This window comes from Myotis myotis, unplaced genomic scaffold, assembly GCF_014108235.1.
Source record: "Myotis myotis isolate mMyoMyo1 unplaced genomic scaffold, mMyoMyo1.p scaffold_m19_p_16, whole genome shotgun sequence".
In the NCBI taxonomy this organism is placed as follows: Eukaryota; Metazoa; Chordata; class Mammalia; order Chiroptera; family Vespertilionidae; genus Myotis; species Myotis myotis.
Window position 1 is genome coordinate 26891811 of NW_023416320.1, and position 13165 is coordinate 26904975.

Sequence of the window (13165 nt, forward strand, 5' to 3'; positions counted from 1 at the left end):
TTAAAGTTTGTGTATAAAACCTGTAGCATTGCTAGGACATAGGTAAACCTTAGGAATTATATAGTTTTTCACATTGATTATGTTCTTTACCCTTTAAGCTCATTGTAAGGTTATTGTTTTCTCACTTTAGGAAGAAGAAAATAGGGGCTAGTAGTGATTTCGTGACTTCCCTGCAGTCATTAAGTATGCCAGAGCTGGGCAGAGAATTAATTCTCCACAACATGATGGCCAAGGCTGGCAGCTGATGTATGATAGACAGGAAAGTTGTGAAGGGAGTGAATCCTAAAAGTTCTCATCAGAAGAAAAACATCTTTTTCTTTTCTTTTCTCTTTGTTGTGTCTATATGAGAAGATGGATTTAGCTGAACCTGTTTTAATCACTTCACCATATACGTAAATCACACCATCACGCTGTATGGCTTGCTTACCCAGTGACATATGCCAGTTATTTCTCAATGAAACTGAAAGTAAAAAAAAATTATCCTCTGAATTTTAGAGACTTTATTATTAAGGCATAGCATTCAAACTAAATAAAACAGTTGTCATTCGTTTAAAAAACTAAAACTTAACCTTATAAGACTTGAGATTTGAAATGTGTTGAAATGCATTAACCCAGTGACAGTTGGGACCTGTTTGTGCACCTGGTACTGAGTGACATCAGAAGGGCCTCCGCTTTCCAAGTCCTCAGCTGCCCTGGCCAAGGCCGGCACCCACTTACCCGATTCCAGACAGGGCCACGTGCCTGGGCAGTACAAAGGGAAGTAGAACAGGGGACAGAGGGGCTTCTTCCACTGCAGGAACGTGCATTACCACAATGTTCATGTGACTTCCCCTCTCCCCACCCCCTTATTTATATTTAGTGGAAGGAAGCTGAAGAAAAAGACTTTCAGCTGAAATCAGCAAAGAAAGCTTCTGCTCTTTCAGATGCATCTAGAAAGTGGTTTCTAGAGAAGGAGATAGACGATGCTTTGGAACACGCTGAACACATACATAATAAGGGTGAGTACCGTGAATGCCTTCCTCTCTCCATGGTGTTACAGATTCATTTAAATGATACGGTCCGTTATTGTGGATAAATCCTTGAGGTGTGTTTTGGCACTTTTATTCAAGTTATTGCTCAGCTAAAAGGTAATCCCTACCTGGTCACCCTAGTCACCATTTTTTTGTTCAGAAGGAGTAGGCTTAGGCCAGTGACGGCGAACCTATGACACGCGTGTCAGAGGTGGCACGTGAACTCATTTTTTTGGTTGATTTTTCTGTGTTAAATGGCATTTAAGTATATAAAATAAATATCAAAAATATAAGTCTTTGTTTTACTATGGTTGCAAATATCAAAAAATTTCTATATGTGACACGGCACCAGAGTTAAGTTAGGGTTTTTCAAAATGCTGACACGCCGAGCTCAAAAGGTTCACCATCACTGGCTTAGGCAGTGGGGCTGTCAAAGAAACAGCTTCAATAAAGAAACATTTTCTCAGCCATCTGTGGAATTCTATTTTCTTCCATGGTTCTATGGTCCGTGGCATTCCCCTTCATGTTTACAAAGTTCCATTTCTAGTTTATTTTAGTAAAACTGTGTGCTTTATTCCATTTTATGCAGATGTCACCTGAAAGTTTTCCCCGCTGACTCTGCTGTTCTTACTGATTTTTAATTCTCTCACTAAGGCCTGTTCTCTGGAGAAATGCAGGTGGCATTTCCCACCTCTGCCACGTGACAGCCCTCAGGTAGTTGAAGATGACTCTCATGCCATCCCCACACCAGTTCAAATGAGCCGTTTGGTAATTAGTCAGATTATCTTAGTGACTCATTGAGCTAAAGCTGAGTTAAAACTGTTAGCTAAAGCTCTTGAGAGCAGCTAAAAGCAGGCACCTTAATGAGCGTGACCCACACATTCTGGGCCTGACTCACGGAGGCAACCCTAGGGATGGGAGCAGAAAAGAAGGGGCGGTCATAGTGACGTTAGAATGAAAAATCAAAAGACTTGGGTGTGTTGTTGGCTGTACAGCTGTAGGAGGCAGGAAAATGTAAGAGCACAGCTGGAGAGTGAGTGTAACTTTTGAAATGAAGGGAGTGATTGATTAAAAATGGGGAGGGGTACCAGCTAGGGGTGGGCACTGCTCTGCTTACTACCTAAGAAGGTTTCAGGTAAAACTTGCCTATTGGTGGTTCTGATTCCTGTGTATTTTGTGATTAGGCCCTGCCTGGTTGAAGCCAGCAGTGATAGCTCACTGTTCTCGGGGAAAGCTTGCTAATTATATTTCATAATCCCTTCCAATAAATGTGTGGCATCTCTGTCCTAACAGCCATATTTTTGAGTTGTTTGTAGGCGTTTTGTTTGGGTTAAAGGTGTTTCAGAGCACTTTACCAAAACCTCTGCTCAGCTCTTAATTCTAACTGCACTTCCTGGCCTTTTGAATGGTCTCACCTTCTTCCCAGCAGTCTTCTCAGAACAGAAAAGTAAGGGGCTTTTCTCCTCAACAATTTTGGTGAACTAAGGGCCACTTGGAATTAATAAAGGCTTTCTACTCACTCCCAAGCACCCTCTTGTCTCCTCACTTTTGTAGCAATAGTGCCCAGATGCCAAAATGAACGGGTTGCCTCAAGCCGTTTGCCTAGAACCTCACAGTTAGATGACATTTCTGAAATGGATTCCTCAACTCGGAGTAAGTTGATAAACAAGAAAGATTTCTTCCAGTATGTTAAATGTAGTAGTATTTAAGCAAGATTGTGACTTAAATTACATTTATGGCATGTTGATGCCATTTTCCAAGGGCATTGGGGATGGAAATCCTAAAATGGAGGCAGCAAGATTCTCAAATCTCCATCTGGGGAAACAACGGGATCAGACCAAAACCCAAGTGAAGGCAGTCGGCCAACATCATTAACGCTTCTCCACTTCTTTAGCACCAGCACCACCCGGAACAATAGAAGTCTGTCCCTAACTAAATTAATGGTATTCCTGACTGTTTTACATCCTTGTGAAGAGAAAACCTCAGCATTCATTTTCAAAGCTATTACGCATTTGAATTTTCTTGCCTCTGTTCTGGGCTGGGCTCCCAACAACCATTGAAAACCTGTTTGCTGTGGGCACTGCAGCCAGGACAGCACTTATTATTTTTTTTAATTTAATTTTGTTTTATTTCTTAAAGTATTACAAAGAGTATTACACATGTCTCCTTTTTTCCCCCCCTTGACGTTCCCCCGGCCTCCCCCACCCCCCAGTATCTTGTGTCCATTGGTTATTCTTATATGCATGCATACAAGTCCTTCGGTTGATCTCCTACCCCCCCCCCCCCAACCCTCCCCAGGCTTCCCACTGTAGTTTGAAAGTATGGATAATAAGGACCATTATAGACTGATGAACAAAAATGGATACAGAGGCAGAGCAGCATTGAGCAGACTGTCAAAGGACAGCACTTATTAAAGTCAGATGGCCGGAGGCTAGCGGCTTCATGCTGAGCAGGTGAGGGTAGATCCCTGACTTGATTCACTAGAGGTTTTGTTCATTTTTGGAAGGGGTGGAATGGAAACATCTTAGGGAAATATAGTCACAGCACCAGCCCATAAAGGAACTAAAAATTTCCACAGTAAAGTACTTGACTTGGATTTTGTTTTTGTTTGTTTGGTTGTTTTTTAACATACATTTGTAATGAATTTGTTGGGTTACATTTTTATTAAATGGGTTTCAAGTGTACCGTTCTGTAGTACATCATCTGTATAACATACAGTGTGTTCAACACTCCATAGTCTGGTCACCATTTATTCCCCCTACACCCCCTTCTACCTCCCTTCACCCTGCCTTCCTCTGGTAATCACCAGGCTATTGTCTGTGTCTGTCTGTTTTTTTGCTTAATCACTTCACCTGTTTCACCCAGCACCTTCACCCCACCTCAGCTGTCACTCTGTTCTCTGTGTCTATGAGTTTTTAAAAGGGGCGGGGGGGGGGAGGGAGGGGACAGGAACCTCTGTTAGACGTTATTTAAACTGACTTTTTCAATAAAACTACCATATAGATGAAGCAGAATTTTACAAGGTCTTTTGAGTTCTTTTTAGAACAGGGGTGGGGAACCTTTTTTCTGCCCGGTGCCATTTGGATATTTATAACATCATTCGCTGGACATGCAAAATTATCAACTTAAATATTAGCCTGCTATATTTGGTCAAACATTTAATAAACTCACCCCTAATGCCTTGTCAGGATCAGACCAAATGATTTCGAGGGCCTTATACGGCCTGCAAACCAGACACCCCCCACCCCTGTTTTAGAAGAACAAATTTTTATATATTGTCCACTAAAACCAGCTTTATAAGAAATGCACCCAATAACAAGTCATGAGAATCCAGCATTGTGTAAAATATTTTTGCTAACTCATACTCTTATATCACCTATAAGCTCTGTGTTAGAACAGGAATTAAACAAAAAGTCATATGTAAGTCAAACAAAAATAAGAGATTCTCAGCTCTTGTCTCTTCTGACACGTCAGGACTTTTTAATGAGATAATTCTAAATTCTAAAATTGACTTGGGGACATTTGATAAAGTTTGGTTGCTTGGCAGCAAAATGAAGCATAAAAGTTATATTGCTTGGAAGAAAAAAAAGTTTCAGAAATTGAAGCTGTTTGACTATGTAACTGAGTTTCAGAGAAGTGTATTCTTAAGGCATTTCTTTTTCAAATTCCAGTATTACTGGCCCCTCTAACTCAGCATGATTGACACTTGGACTCTGTAATATTTTAATCTTGATTCTGGCCTCTCCCTGTGTTAGCCACTATTAAAAGCATTTTATTTATTCATTTTTATTTCATCATTGGAAGTGCTCATGGTGCGTACGATATTAATTTGGGCAACGTGGAATGCCTTTTCATTACATTAAGCGTCCTAGTGAGGAAACTTACTGTTGTTACAGAGAACTCAAATTTTCTTTGGACAGATTTTGTTGCTAATTTAAAAGATTGTACCTCCAAATTGGAAAAAGTGCTTAATAACCAAAAGTGGTTAAATTGTCCGATAGTATTCATTCAGTTCAACAAATTATATATGTATGTATGTGTGTGTGTGTGTGTGTGTATATATATATATCTTGTAAATGGAACTACGTAGGGCAAGGTAATATGTCAGGCTTTTACTTAAGAAATTTGGTTTTTATTATATTTATTTCATTACTGATTTTTACAACATGTTTACTTTTAAAAGAAATGCTATGTCCTTGCTAACATCAGAAGATTAAACTATTGTTAATTTTAAATTTTGTCTTCAAGTTTCTTTAAACCAAAGAAAAATGCAGTGGGACACCATGGAACGGGGTCTTCTGGAGAGAGTGAGAAACCTTCGCCAGAGACTCACCGCGCAGGCTCGTAGCCGATGTCAAGCACCTCATCTTTTGGCCACATAGGAGGCTGGTCACCTTGAAAGAGTCAAAGAAATACCTATTTTGCAATTAGTGATACTGATTTTTAGATTATTTAAATTCCTGTAAAGATCAACCTTTTGTATAGAAAACTGTGTGTAGAAAAATTATGTATTCTATTTAATTCTTATGCTTTTTGGCTTGTAAATGGCTTCTGGTACTTCTCACAATAAAAATTTTTGAAGGTATTTGTGTCGCACCAGCACAGCCAGGTTTGGTGAGCCTGAGAGGGGACGGTGAAGGATTGAGAAAAGACAGAAAAGAGAAGAAAGCTGGGCGCTGCGGGGGACGCTGCCCTCACTGATGGAGAGACAGTGCCGAGGCCTGTAAGCCGAGTCTTTATTTTATAGCCAGATTCCACGAGGCAAAGTAGGGACATGGTTCCAACCTTCTCGCGGGTTTCGAATCTACTCAATTACATGCACCTGATCAAGCTTTGTTTACTTGCTGCACCTCCCGCAGCCTATATCACTCAGCCACGTGGGACCACAGGTCCGGACCATAAGGCCAAGCTTACAACCATAGCCTTTGGTTATAATTGTGCTGGGACTTGCACGTGGCTTTGCCACGAGAGGATCCTGCCCTCTCATTAGTCCCAGGCTTGAACTATTGAAAACCTGTCTCTCATTAAGGCCTGTTCTCTGGAGCAGTGCAGATCGAACCTGTCCAAACGCTGTAGCCGCTCTCCAGAGATATTCAGACTTGTGTTAGGCTCTTTCAGGTTGTAAGAACCAGCATAAACCTCCCTGACTTTAGTTGATGAGGGTTGATTTTAAAGCTAAACTGAGATAAAGAGCGGGAACCCTCTCTACACCCATATAGCCGGGACTGAGAGAGACTAGAGCCGTGGTCGGAAAACTGTGGCTCGCGAGCCACATGCGGCTCTTTGGCCCCTTGAGTGTGGCTCTTCCTAAGCCTTAGGAGTACGTACCCTAATTAAGTTAATAACAATGTACCTACCTATATAGTTCAAGTTTAAAAAATTTGGCTCTCAAAAGAAATTTCAATCGTTGTACTTACTGTTGGTATTTGGCTCTGTTGACTAAGGAGTTTGCCAACCACTGGACTAGAGCATCGACTGTGTGGTGCGGCTGAAATTGTCTCCTCTCTGCAGTGACCCTGCTGTGCTAACTCCGCAGTCATAACATTAGCGTCTCTGCTTCTCCTGGCTGCAGAAATCCTCTGCCCCTCTCCCTGCTCAGCTCCACACAAGGCTGCTTCATCCTCTTGGGCGAATTACTTCTCTTCACCCATTTCCAAAAGGAGGGGGAAGTCGCTCATGGACTTGATGGGAGTATTAGATAAAATAATGGACATAAAGTTCCTGGGCAGTGCTTGACATATAGTGATGTGCAATATGTAGTAGGAATTCTTTTTTCTGGTGGTCACACAATATAATCTTAATGGTAAAATATTTTCAGTAAGCAGAGAGCTCTCTTTTTGTCCAATAGTCAAAGTTCTGAACTATTGCCATTGGTTTCCTAAGAGCACTTTCCTTGGCCTAATTTTTTGTTTATGTTCAGGTAGTTCCAAACGTGCCTTAATGGCTCATGCTGGTATGATTGGCAGCAGGAAGTCACAGGATATAAAATAAATAGGGTATGATGGAACTTGGGTGAACTAGAATTTGCTCACATAAAAGCATTCAAATTCTAAAATATTGTGATTCTCATGGATATAAAGTACAGCATAGGGAACATAGTCAATAATCTATAACAGGGGTCCTCAAACTTTTTAAACATGCGGCCAGTTCACTGTCCCTCAGACCGTTGGAGGGCCAGACTATAGTTTTAAAAAAAACTATGAACAAATTCCTATGCACACTGCACATATCTTATTTTGAAGTAAAAAAACAAAATGGGAACAAATACAATATTTGTATTTGCATGTGGCCCGCGGGCCGTAGTTTGAGGACCCCTGATCTATAATAATAAAAGTGTAATATGCTAATATGACCGGACAGCTGAATGACCTGGATGAAGCTGGGGTTGCAAGGGCTGAGGCAAGCCGCCACATCTGTGAGGGCCGAGCCCCTTGCACGAATTTCATGCATCGAGCCTCTAGTATTGTAATATGGTGCCAGGTGGGTACTAGACTTACTGGGGGAATCACTTTGTAAGGTATATAAATGTCGATATACCTAAAACTACTATAGTATTGAATGTCAACTGTAATTGGAAAATGAAATATTGTGATTATGCCAGCCAGAATCAGCTGTATATTGCCAGTTTCTGACCTCTACTTCAGGTCCTCTTTTACTAGAATTTATACCATAATTGGTTTTGCAACTGCACACATCTTTTTATGTCATTATAATACTTCATTTTCTATATATATATATATTTCTATATATATATATATAATTTCAGAGAGGAAGGAAGAGGGAGAGAGATTTCAGAGAGGAAGAGAGAGAAATATGAACGATGAGATAGGGTGCATACTGTAAGGAGAAGTGCTTGAAGAGCTCCGTTATTGGGGTGCAGGTACTGAAGAGTGCATCGGAGCTGAGAGGCAGCAAGATGGTAACTGGCACACTCATTGGGAGGAACTCCAACAGTTAACTGACAGAAATTTGGACTCAGGTTGGCCTCCATTTAATCCGGATGACATGCCAGAATTTCCCTGGCATGATGCGAATGAAGGTACCCAAAGGCTTAGGGGGTGGAATGTAGGAGTGGATTTATGACAAATGAACTCGCTAACCCGGGCTTTGCATGTCCCCCGCGACGGCCAATGGTGCAGCGTGGGACGGCAGGGGTGCTCCCTCCTGGGCCACCCCCGCCGCAGCAAGGAGGTGGTGAGGATGGGGCTCTTCCACGGAGGCTCAGCTGGGTCCCGGCCCACCCAGCACGGGCTAGTTTTGCGCAGATGTCCCTGTCCCCCCCTATCGCCTGCTCTAGCCTTCGCACTGGTCCTCCGACCCCGGCCCAGAAGCCGGGAGCCTGCAGAGCAGTGAAACCTCCCCAACACGGGCACTTCGGAGAGGAGAGGCTGAACCGAGCGTCAGCCGACAGAAGGGTGACCTCAAAGTGAAAAAGTGAGGACGCTCGGTGTGTCTCCCAGTCCACAGGCGAGCAAATAAAATACCCCTTTCCAGCAGGAGACGGACCTAGAGCGAACAAAAGTATTGTGCCCCGTGTGAGGATCGAACTCACGACCTTCAGATTATGAGACTGACGCGCTACCTACTGCGCTAACGAGGCACCTAGAGGGCTCTCTAGGCTGTATAGTAATGAGTCTGGCCCAGCGGCCCTGTGCGCATGCGCACAGAACTCTGGTCTTGTTCGTCTACAGCGGATCGCGGGACAGAGAGTTCTCCGCCCCCAGAGTTCGAAAGGGAGGACGTCCTGGCCCAAGCGCCCATCCGGCCTCGGGTCTTCCTCCTCCTGCGGGTCTGTTTGCAAACACTTCGGCTTGCTAGACGGCGCTGCGCTGGGAAGGGCAACACGGAAGACTGCGCTTCTCCCAGCAATAGTAAACTCTGATTTTCGTATAGTGTTTGCAAAGCGTCTGCACCGGTGTGATCGCGGGAAATACTTATTGGGCACCTACTGTGTTCCCGGTGCTGCGTTCACAGGGACACCCCCCGCCTCAAAGAGTTGGAAGGGGGCGCGCAACTGCACAGTAAAACACACGCACATACACACGCACACTATTTCGCTCCCACGGCAAACCCACTCCAGCCGAGTCCCCGGCGCCCCAGGCCGAGGCTACTCTTAGAGGCGTCCGCAGCTCCGGAAGCGACCGCGGCAGCCTGTTGGAAGCCCCGCCCCATCTCTACTATTCTCCCCCCCCCCCCCCCTCCCTTAGCACAGCTCATTTAAATACATTCCTTGTTCAAGGAAGCTTGGGGTCACTATCATTAACGTGTGGGGTTTCCCCCTGTTATATGTTAAAATAAATACACGTGCCGTCTAAAATCAGCCAGACTGCGACATCCTTAAGATTTGCATATTTCGCTCTATGTTTTACCTAAAAAATAATAATAAATTAAAAATGACGGACATACGATACGCTTCAATGGGCCAAGGGACCTAAGGACGGAGGTGGAGCGATTAGGAAGACTGCGAGTAGTAAAATGTCAGTGCAGAGTTAGGTGGCAGAGGTACGAATATCCACGGTGCAATCCTTCCAACGTTTCTGTGTATCTAACATTTTTACTATAAAGTGCTGGGAGAGGGATTTTTTAAATCACCCAGAATGTGACAGCTAAGGTGGGATGTTAAGGGAAGTGAATGGCGATGAGTGTAAGGAGGTGGAGAAAATATTATGGTAGGAGCAAGCACTGGAATTCCTGGGAGTGGGGGGAGAGATAATGGGAGGGGGTGGAGAGCGACCCTAGAGGGGAGGTCTGTGAGACCCAGGGCAGGGGAGGCCCCGGGTAGCTAGAGGAGGGGTGGTGGGCGCCTTAGGGCATCCTAATGTCTCCTTAGGAGGCCTCATGGATGGAGGCAGGTTGTGCTGACCCCAGACCTGGAGGATTGGGTGGAACTTCCCACCCTCATGGTCCCCAAGGGAACCCCAAGACCTCCCAATCCTCCAGAAAACTCTCCCACCCACGCTCCCCACCCAAGGGGAGGTATTCTTGGGGTCAGGCTGCTAGGGCCCTAGTTCCTGCCCCAGGGCAGGAAGGCAGAGGCCCTGGCAGGGGCTAGAGGGGAACCCACATGTGCACACACACTCATAGGAATCTTTGCAGGGTCCCTGACCCCTGTGGACTGCAAACTTGGGGTGTCACGGCAGTTTCACTCCATCTCCAGGCCCGAGGAGCGCTGATGGACGTGAGTTAAAACCCACTGGCCCTCCCACAATTACAAACTGCCAGGTCCAGCAGTCCCATGACTGGGAAGGTGTCCAACAGACAGACTCGTCCAAGGCCAAGGTTATTCCCTGAAGTTGTATCAGAACTGAAAACAATTGGAAACAGCTAGTGTCCATCAATAGGGAACTGTTCCCAAGAATGTCTTCCCAGTTGTAAATAAGAACAGGGACTCTCTATGCCTGATTTGGAATGAGGGAGGAAAGCAGGGAGGGAGGGGTCACCACTTCTGTAGGGGGGAGGGGGGAGGTATATTCACATTTGCTGGTGTTTGTTCACCAAACCTCCGAAAGAATACACAAAAACGTAAGGTCAGTGATTAATATGTGTGGGCACATATGAATTGAAGACGTTTTAAAAATAAACTTTATTATTCTAAGTCTTAGGTTTACAGAGAAATTACAAAGATAGTAGAGTCCCTATAAAGCCCCACCTCCACCCCCCACCCGTTTCCCTTATTCTTAACATTTTAGATGAGTATGGTATCTTTGCAACAATTAGTGAAACAGTGTTGAGAGGTTACTGACTGGTCTATCTTGATTCAGATTCCCTCGGTTTCCCTAAATGTCCTTTTTGTGCTCCAGGATCCACATGTAGTGGACGCATGTCTCCCTAGGCTCCTTCCCCGTGACAGTTCAAGGCTTTCCTTGGTTTGGAAGGACAGGCCCAGAAGAGGGTGGGCTGGGAGCTGCTCCAGGGGGGCCTTCGGTAGTGCCTGGGGGGTTCTGGGCAGCATCTTGGGGCTTGGCCTGCCCTTCGGCCTCAGGGGCCCCCACAGTGCCCTGAGGCTCAGGCTGTGGGGGGCAGAGCTGGAGTGCCTGGTCCTCCAGAATGGGCCCTGGGGGGGCCTGCTGTGCCTCCATCCCGCCCAGCTGCTCCAGCCGCTGCTGCTTCATCTGTCTGTGGTTGTTGATGATCCGCCGGATACCCTTGACTATGCCCTTCTGGTCCTCGGGGACGAGGCCCAGGAAGGCTTTTCTCTTGGATGAGTACATGAGCATCAGTAGGTACGGTTCCCCGGGGGCCTGCTGGGGGAGGTGCATGCAGCCCACATAGCCCTTGTCCATGAGACGGTAGAAGAGTTTGACGGACTCCAGGTTTTTGTTGGTAACAAGGAACTGGACCTTCCTTGACTTCCGGAGCAAAGGGGCCAGGGAGACCAGCAGCTGCCCACGGATGAGATGCACCATCAGCTTCTGGGGCCACTGCGCTGTTTTCAGGTTCTCGCTGGGATTCACGTAGACCTGGCAAGGCAGTGACTGCATCGCTTTGGTCTTGGTGTCCGCAAAGGAAGTGGGCCTCTTCCATTCCAGGAGCCCGCTCCAGGCCAGGAATTTGTTGGAGATGCACAGCTGCCCACTGGGGGCCGAGGCTCCGAGCTGGGCAAGCTGGGCCGGGGAAGGGCCATACACCCCGCCTTGGGCCGCAGTGCCCACCATAGATGGTGCCCGCTGGCCAGGGGCCACCATGGACTGGCTCTGTTTTATGATTTCTATGTCCTTTTTTATGGTTTCCATGTCCTTTCTCATGCTATTGAAGTCCTCTCTAAGTTCAACTACTGTTTCCTTAAGCTCACTGAGCACCCTTATCACCAGTGTTTTGAACTCTGCGTCTGGTAGACTGCTTGTCTCCATTTTGCTTAGTTCTTTTTCTGGAGTTTTGTTCTGTTCTTTCCTTTGGGACATGTTTCTTTGTCTCCTCCTTTTGGCACCTTCTCTGTGTTTGTTTCTATGTATTAGGTAGAGCTGCTGTATCTCCAGGCTTGGCAGAGTGGCCTATAACACGTGTCCCGTAGGATTCAGTGGCAATAGTAGGTGTCCTGTAGAGTTCAGTGGCACAGCCTCCCCAGTCACTGTGCACACACACACACAAAGCAGGACTTACTCTAGCAGAGCTCTAGTGCCTGCTAAGTCCACCCCTTGAGGATGTCCCTTGTGGAGGAGGTCGTTTGGTGCTTCAATGTGGTCTGAAGCTATCCACTGGGTGCACTGGCTCTGGGACCTTCCGGGAGGTGCAGGCCAAGACCAGACCCTGCCTGTGTTCTGCCCGGGGCCACCTGGCCAGAGTTACAAAGCGATCTGCAGATAGCTGCTGCTTGCGCTGGGCTTGGGGGTGCTCAGAAGAGGCCAAGCTGCAAAACACGGCTGGTTGCCACTTAGCAAGAGGTGCCGCACGCTGAGGCCAGGTGCTGCTTATTTGAGAGATGTTAGGAAAGTCTGAAGTGTGAGCCAAGACAGGTCATTCGTACGGAAAAGCCACTGGAAACACTTTGAGTAGGTCTGAAAGTTGGGTGGGGTGCTCCCCTGCTGGCTCGGTGGAGGGAGGGCTTATCAAAGGAACAGTGGCCTCTGCCGACGCTTTTGTCTGGGAGAAAGCTGCCTCCTCCCCCAGCGCTGGTCCTGATGCCAGACAATTCAGTTCCTCCCCATATGTCCCCGGGGCCTTTCGAGCTGCTATCCCGGTGCTAGAATTGAAAGCCAAAAAATCCAATTAAGTCATGCGCTGGCCCTTTAAGAGAATTTTTTTCCGCCAAATAAGGTCGCGGTACCAGGCCTGGTTCCACGGCTACACCCCTCCTACCGTCTCGATGTGGCTTCGGCCCGATTTCAGGACGTTCTGGATGATGGTTGCGCTGCAATTTTCTTGTAATTTGATGTGGCGGTGGGAGCCAGACTCCGTTTCTGCGGCGGGATCTCGTCCTTGCCGTCCCGGAGCCACGTCAACAGTCTCCTCCCCTTCCTCCTCGGGCGGATGCAGACACTCCTTCCTCCGGCTCCGGCGTGGGTACTCTCAGGACAGCCTGAAGGGGTCAGTGTTGGACTGCCCTTCACTTGCAGGCAGGCAAGCTCAAAGGCCTGGGTGGCCTGCCCAAGTTCAAAGAGCTGGTCGCAGGGAAGGCGGGAGTCAGACAACTGTGCTGGCATCTCACCCCCAGCAGC

At 46.5% G+C, this 13165-nt stretch overlaps 2 protein-coding genes and 1 non-coding gene across 10 annotated transcripts in view; 1 reads left to right on the top strand and 2 right to left on the bottom strand.

Annotated features, from left to right (window-relative positions):
- Positions 1 to 5595, top strand: part of TBC1D31 (TBC1 domain family member 31) — a 40002-nt gene extending 34407 nt beyond the window's left edge. For 5 of the 8 annotated variants that reach the window (XM_036338201.1, XM_036338197.1, XM_036338205.1 and 2 more), the window contains 3 exons: positions 860 to 998; positions 2565 to 2663; positions 5259 to 5595. In XM_036338201.1, the coding sequence (XP_036194094.1) occupies positions 860 to 998; positions 2565 to 2663; positions 5259 to 5392 (372 nt within the window). In that variant the 3' untranslated portion in view covers positions 5393 to 5595. The other 3 variants (XM_036338200.1, XM_036338202.1, XM_036338203.1) reach the window with 3 other exon arrangements.
- A 2942-nt stretch (positions 5596 to 8537) lies between these two features.
- Positions 8538 to 8610, bottom strand: TRNAM-CAU. The gene has a single exon. It is a non-coding gene; the product is annotated as a tRNA-Met (tRNA).
- Positions 8611 to 10574: 1964 nt separating this feature from the next.
- LOC118670817 (mediator of RNA polymerase II transcription subunit 25-like) lies at positions 10575 to 12962 on the bottom strand. The gene is made up of 2 exons (XM_036338208.1): positions 12807 to 12962; positions 10575 to 12690 (listed from the first exon to the last, which is right to left on the bottom strand). Exon 2 carries the CDS (start codon positions 11909 to 11911, stop codon positions 10862 to 10864), a length of 1050 nt encoding a protein of 349 aa, XP_036194101.1. The 5' UTR covers positions 11912 to 12690; positions 12807 to 12962; the 3' UTR covers positions 10575 to 10861.
- Between the last annotated feature and the right edge of the window lie 203 nt (positions 12963 to 13165).

What these genes read in the sequence shown, in the direction of transcription:
- LOC118670817 (XM_036338208.1), bottom strand. Translation starts at nt 11,911, where the DNA reads ATGTCCCAAAGGAAAGAACAGAACAAAACTCCAGAAAAAGAACTAAGC.